Below are 7,500 nucleotides of genomic sequence, written 5' to 3'. Positions count from 1 at the left end.
CATCATTGTCCTCCCACATCAATGTCCTCCCACATCATTGTCCTCCCACATCATTGTCCTCCCACATCATTGTCCTCCCACATCATTGTCCTCCCACATCAATGTCCTCCCACATCATTGTCCTCCCACATCATTGTCCTCCCACATCATTGTCCTCCCACATCATTGTCCTCCCACATCATTGTCCTCCTACATCATTGTCCTCCCAAATCATTGTCCTCCCACACCATTGTCCTCCCACATCATTGTCCTCCCACATCATTGTCCTCCCACATCAATGTCCTCCCACATCATTGTCCTCCCACATCATTGTCCTCCCACATCATTGTCCTCCCACATCAATGTCCTCCCACATCATTGTCCTCCCACATCATTGTCCTCCCACATCAATGTCCTCCCACATCATTGTCCTCCCACATCATTGTCCTCCCACATCATTGTCCTCCCACATCAATGTCCTCCCACATCATTGTCCTCCCACATCATTGTCCTCCCACATCATTGTCCTCCCACATCATTGTCCTCCCACATCATTGTCCTCCCACATCATTGTCCTCCCACATCAATGTCCTCCCACATCATTGTCCTCCCACATCATTGTCCTCCCACGTCATTGTCCTCCCACGTCATTGTCCTCCCACATCATCAAAACAATGTCCAATATCGCTGTCTTTCAATGTGCATATTAGTCAAAGGTGAGTTATATTATTCTATTGTTATGGGTATAGATTACCTCTTTAATTGTGTTGATTTGATGGAGCGGAACTTTTGTCATAAACTATATATTGTCCAGGCTGTATCACATTGGGAGTCCAATATGGATTGATTGGGAGTCCAATATGGATTGATTGGGAGTCCAATATGGATTGATTGGGAGTCCAATAGGGATTGATTGGGAGTCCAATAGGGATTGATTGGGAGTCCAATAGGGATTGATTGGGAGTCCAATAGGGATTGATTGGGAGTCCAATAGGGATTGATTGGGAGTCCAATAGGAATTGATTGGGAGTCCAATAGGGATTGATTGGGAGTCCAATAGGGATTGATTGGGAGTCCAATAGGGATTGATTGGGAGTCCAATCGGGATTGATTAGGAGTTCAATAGGGATTGATTGGGAAACCAATATGGATTGATTGGGAGTCCAATAGGGATTGATTGGGAGTCCAATAGGGATTGATTGGGAGTCCAATATGGATTGATTGGGAGTCCAATAGGGATTGATTGGGAGTCCAATATGGATTGATTGGGAAACCAATATGGATTGATTGGGAGTCCAATAGGGATTGATTGGGAGACCAATATGGATTGATTGGGAGTCCAATATGGATTGATTGGGAGTCCAATATGGATTGATTGGGAGACCAATATGGATTGATTGGGAGTCCCATAGGGCGGCGCACAATTGACCCAGCGTCGTTCGGCTTTGGCTGGAGTAAGCCGTCATTGTAAATGAGAATTTGCTCTTAATAGTTAAATAAAGGAAACATTTAATTTGATTTAAACAAATACTAAAAATATACATATAATGTTCCTTTATCATAATATATACATTATAAGTAAAATTACATACATTGTTTCTTTCTTTGTGGTATATGGGGTATCTGAGGTATATGGGGTATCTGAGGTATATAGGGTATCTGAGGTATATGGGGTATCTGAGGTATATGGGGTATCTGAGGTATATGGGGTATTTGTGGTATATGGGGTATCTGAGGTATATGGGGTATCTGAGGTATATGGGGTATCTGAGGTATATGGGGTATCTGAGGTATATGGGGTATCTGATGTATATGGGGTATCTGAGGTATATGGGGTATCTGTGGTACAGTGCCTTGCGAAAGTATTCGGCCCCCTTGAACTTTGCGACCTTTTGACACATTTCAGGCTTCAAACATAAAGATATAAAACTGTATTTTTTGTGAAGAATCAACAACAAGTGGGACACAATCATGAAGTGGAACGACATTTATTGGATATTTAAAACTTTTTTAACAAATCAAAAACTGAAAAATTGGGCGTGCAAAATGATTCAGCCCCCTTAAGTTAATACTTTGTAGCGCCACCTTTTGCTGCGATTACAGCTGTAAGTCGCTTGGGGTATGTCTCTATCAGTTTTGCACATCGAGAGACTGACTTTTTTCCCATTCCTCCTTGCAAAACAGCTCGAGCTCAGTGAGGTTGGATGGAGAGCATTTGTGAACAGGAGTTTTCAGTTCTTTCCACAGATTCTCGATTGGATTCAGGTCTGGACTTTGACTTGGCCATTCTAACACCTGGATATGTTTATTTTTGAACCATTCCATTGTACATTTTGCTTTATGTTTTGGATCATTGTCTTGTTGGAAGACAAATCTCCGTCCCAGTCTCAGGTCTTTTGCAGACTCCATCAGGTTTTCTTCCAGAATGGTCCTGTATTTGGCTCCATCCATCTTCCCATCAATTTTAACCATCTTCCCTGTCCCTGCTGAAGAAAAGCAGGCCCAAACCATGATGCTGCCACCACCATGTTTGACAGTGGGGATGGTGTGTTCAGCTGTGTTGCTTTTACGCCAAACATAACGTTTTGCATTGTTGCCAAAAAGTTCAATTTTGGTTTCATCTGACCAGAGCACCTTCTTCCACATGTTTGGTGTGTCTCCCAGGTGGCTTGTGGCAAACTTTAAACGACACTTTTTATGGATATCTTTAAGAAATGGCTTTCTTCTTGCCACTCTTCCATAAAGGCCAGATTTGTGCAATATACAACTGATTGTTGTCCTATGGACAGAGTCTCCCACCTCAGCTGTAGATCTCTGCAGTTCATCCAGAGTGATCATGGGCCTCTTTCCTGCATCTCTGATCAGTCTTCTCCTTGTATGAGCTGAAAGTTTAGAGGGACGGCCAGGTCTTGGTAGATTTGCAGTGGTATGATACTCCTTCCATTTCAATATTATCGCTTGCTCCTTGGGATGTTTAAAGCTTGGGAAATCTTTTTGTATCCAAATCCGGCTTTAAACTTCTTCACAACAGTATCTCGGACCTGCCTGGTGTGTTCCTTGTTCTTCATGATGCTCTCTGCGCTTTTGACGGACCTCTGAGACTATCACAGTGCAGGTGCATTTATACGGAGACTTGATTACACACAGGTGGATTGTATTTATCATCATTAGTCATTTAGGTCAACATTGGATCATTCAGAGATCCTCACTGAACTTCTGGAGACAGTTTGCTGCACTGAAAGTAAAGGGGCTGAATAATTTTGCACGCCCAATTTTTCAGTTTTTGATTTGTTAAAAAAGTTTGAAATATCCAATAAATGTCGTTCCACTTCATGATTGTGTCCCACTTGTTGTTGATTCTTCACAAAAAAATACAGTTTTATATCTTTATGTTTGAAGCCTGAAATGTGGCAAAAGGTCGCAAAGTTCAAGGGGGCCGAATACTTTCGCAAGGCACTGTATATGGGTATCTGAGGTATATGGGGTATTTTTGGTATATGGGGTATCTGAGGTACATGGGGTATCTGAGGTACATGGGGTATCTGAGGTATATGGGGAATCTGAGGTATATGGGGTATCTGAGGTATATGGGGTATCTGAGGTATATGGGGTATCTGAGGTATATGGGGTATTTGTGGTATATGGGTATCTGAGGTATATGGGGTATTTGTGGTATATGGGTATCTGAGGTATATGGGGTGTTTGTGGTATATGGGGTATTTGAGGTATATGGGGTGTTTGAGGTATATGGGGTATTTGTGGTATATGGGTATCTGAATGTGTAACCATGGTGACAGCATTCCCACTTCCTACCCCACTAGTCTGAATGTGTAGCCATGGTGACAGCATTTCCACTTCCTACCCCACTAGTCTGAATGTGTAGCCATGGTGACAGCATTTCCACTTCCTACCCCACTAGTCTGTCTGAATGTGTAACCATGGTGACAGCATTTCCACTTCCTACCCCACTAGTCTGAATGTGTAGCCATGGTGACAACATTTCCACTTCCTACCCCACTAGTTTGAATGTGTAGCCATGGTGACAGCTGGTGTGTATAAGGTCCTTTCTTGTTGGTCCAAAACATTTGTTTGAGATTCATGATATATTGTGGAACATCCTATTAGTCCGATGGAGGTTTTTTTGTGTGTTTTGGATTGGGTTTTGGATTGGGTTTTGGGTTGGGTTTTGGGTTGGGTTTTGGGTTGGGTTTTGGATTGGATTTTGGGTTGGGTTTTGGGTTGGGTTTTGGATTGGGTTTTGGATTGGGTTTTGTGTTTGTCAACAACCCTCATTTCCATCAGTGTCAGCTAATTGTCTTACCTTTGAGCATATAAACAAACAATGTGTTTTTACTGTACGGTAGGTAGTATGACCAGGCTTACCTGTTGGCATCCAGGGGTCTGCTGTGGGCTTCACTCTGGTGTTGGCCTGTTCCCAATCTAGATCGTCCTCTCTCCCCTGGCTGTACCCGCAGGCTGCTAACGGCTTGTCAAAGTCACAATCACCTGTTACAAAAGACAGAAGAGAATCATTCACAATTAATATTGTTCCTTCTAACTCCACACCGGTAGTGAATGAACACATACTCTACATTCATAACATTCTTCTCCTCAGCTTTAACTCTTTTTATTCCCCCCCCCCCCTCCAAAAAACATAAGCATCGATATTCATAATGCAATATGGCCGCCGATGCTAAGATGGTGAGATGGTGAGAGGGTGAGATGATGAGATGGTGAGATGATGAGATGGTGAGATGGTGAGATGATGAGATGGTGAGATGGTGAGATGGTGAGATGATGAGATGGTGAGATGATGAGATGATGAGATGATGAGATGGTGAGATGGTGAGATGATGAGATGGTGAGATGGTGAGATGATGAGATGGTGAGATGATGAGATGGGGAGATGATGAGATGGTGAGATGATGAGATGATGAGATGATGAGATGGTGAGATGGGTTTAAAGTGAGACAAAGTAAAGAATTACTGCAGCCGTCGAGGCACAACACACATTAGCGTCATTAGCCAACACGGCAGCCCAATTTCACCCTATTCCCTGTGTGTGTGTGTGTGTGTGTGTGTGTATGTGTGTGTGTGTGTGTGTGTGTGTGTGTGTGTGTGTGTGTGTGTGTGTGTGTGTGTGTGTGTGTGTGTGTGTCAGGCGTAGGCTATACGGTACCCTATTCCCTGTGTGTGTGTGTGTGTGTGTGTGTGTGTGTGTGTGTGTGTGTGTGTGTGTCAGGCGTAGGCTATACGGTACCCTATTCCCTGTGTGTGTGTGTGTGTGTGTGTGTGTGTGTGTGTGTGTGTGTGTGTGTGTGTGTGTGTGTGTGTGTGTGTGTCAGGCGTAGGCTATACGGTACCCTATTCCCTGTGGCCCTGGTCAACACTACAACCGCTGAGGCAGTCATTTGGACTGCTCATCAATTTAACTGATTTATAACTCTGCCATTTCAAAGTTATGCCCCCCTCCATCCTTGACTTTCACTAAATCAGTCTATATAACACACTGGCATTGTTAGAATCACATTCACAAACACAATTGGAGTTATAAACCACTTTTAGGGGGACAGTTTTGCCCCTCCTTCTCCTGATAGTACAGATGTAGGATCTTAATTTGAGCCAGTTTTCTACAGCAGGAAAATTAATCCTGCAGCAACAGGAAATGTGAATTATTATGTGGATTATAATTAATGGACCATTTTTGTAGGGGTTTATACATTTTTCGTAAGGTAAAAATTAAGTCTGGCATTTCAAAGTGGAAATTACAAACTTCAGAAGCCTTTTTCTGCAACAGGGTGATCAAATTAAGATCCTACATCTATAGGGCCTCCTTCTTCCAATAGTTGAAGGTGCCATGCCCAAACTGAAACTAATTTCACACATTTAACAACATATGAAATAAATGAAGTACAGTATGATGGGGATACATGGGGAGAATGGGTGAGCTGTGGAGGGAGAGGGGAAGCAGACAATGGATCAGACGGCTGTGAGGAGGCTCCCGTCGTTGGTCTGTTCCTGTGTTCTACAACATGCTTGACTTGACTGCTATTTGTTATCTTTTTTGTTTCGTTTTTAATTGAAAAACGTAGCAGCGACTCTTCCTGGTGTCACAAAACATGAAACAAATTAATAGGCAAGAACAGCCCAAGGACAAGACTACATTAATGAAAAAATATATATTTAAAAAGGCGTAGCCTTCATATCAATACCAATACACACACAAACTATCTGGGTCAAATAGGGGAGAGGCGTTGTGCCGTGAGGTGTTGCTTCATCTGTTTTCTGAAACCAGGTTAGCTGTTCATTTGTGCAATATGAGATGGAACCTAGTTCCCTGTAATATACTGTACGCTTTCTTGAATTTGTTCTGGATTTGGGGACTGTGAAAAGACCCCTGGTGACATGTCAGGTGGGGCGAGTGTGTGTGTGTCAGTGCTGTGTGTAAGTTGACTATGCAAACAACGAATACATGTATGTTTCTTATAAAAAACAAGAAGTGGTCAAATAGGGGAGAGGCGCAGGCAATCTCTCCTCAACTCTTAGCCAAGAGAGCATGCATAGTATTTATATCAGCCCTCTGACTACAAAGAAGAGCACGACGTGCCGCTCTGTTCTGGGGCCGGCTGCAGCTTAATAACTAGGTCCTTCTTTGCAACTCGTGACCACATGACTGGACAATAATCAAGATAAGATAAAACTAGAGCCTGCGGGACTTACTTTTTGGAGCTGAGCTCCCTGCTATCAACGCACAATGTGTTGTTCAAGCAGTGCATGAACGACACCATGCCTAGGAGATACTTCGTCATGAGTCTAGCACAACAGGCTACATGACAGACGTATAAGGACCAAGGCAGCAGAAAAGATTCCACGCCAGCTGCTGCTGCGGGAGCTAAATTGCACACAGTTCCCAGGGAGGAGACAGTTCCAGGTGGCCAGATGCCCAAAGAACAGAACCCCAAGACACCTGTGACACCTGCAAGCGACTTGTTTGTGGGAAGTGATGCGAGCAAGTGATGTGTCGACTGTTAGGACAAGGAATAACAGCTAAATGAAATCCAACTCGTGCCATTGTGTGAAGACGCAGACCTTGTCAGCCAGACAATAACTGTCTTGCTGACAGTGTGTCTTGGTGGTTGGGGTCTTGGTGGTTGAGGATCTTGGTGTTTGGGGTTTTGGTGGTTGAAGATCTTGGTGGTTGGGGTCTTGGTGGTTGAGGATCTTGGTGGTTAGGGTCTTGGTGGTTGGGGTCTTGGTGGTTGAGGGTCTTGGTGGTTGGGGTCTTGGTGGTTGAGAATATTGGTGGTTGGGGTCTTGGTGGTTGGGGTCTTGGTGGTTGAGGATCTTGGTGGATGGGGTCTCGGTGGTTGGGGTCTTGGTGGTTAAGGATCTTGGTGGTTGGGGTCTTGGTGGTTGAGGATCTTGGTGGTTGGGGTCTTGGTGGTTGGGGTCTTTATTTTATTTTGTCATTATAATAGAAGCTGTTCCAACACAAGTGCTGTCTGTTTCATAGTTGGAGTA

General features: G+C 43.8%; 1 protein-coding gene across 1 annotated transcript in view; it reads right to left on the bottom strand.

Moving 5' to 3' along the window:
• The window catches only part of LOC110530822 (receptor-type tyrosine-protein phosphatase mu-like), a 403,267-nt gene that overhangs the window by 290,531 nt on the left and 105,236 nt on the right, over positions 1-7,500 (bottom strand). The window contains exon 2 of the mRNA XM_036986895.1: positions 4,363-4,485. Coding sequence (XP_036842790.1) covers positions 4,363-4,485 — 123 coding nt within the window. The remainder of the gene's footprint in view (positions 1-4,362; positions 4,486-7,500) is intronic.

This window comes from Oncorhynchus mykiss, chromosome 8 (assembly GCF_013265735.2).
Source record: "Oncorhynchus mykiss isolate Arlee chromosome 8, USDA_OmykA_1.1, whole genome shotgun sequence".
Classification (NCBI taxonomy): Eukaryota; Metazoa; Chordata; class Actinopteri; order Salmoniformes; family Salmonidae; genus Oncorhynchus; species Oncorhynchus mykiss.
The sequence above is the reverse complement of the archived record's forward strand: the minus strand, read 5'-3'. Positions and strand labels throughout refer to the sequence as shown.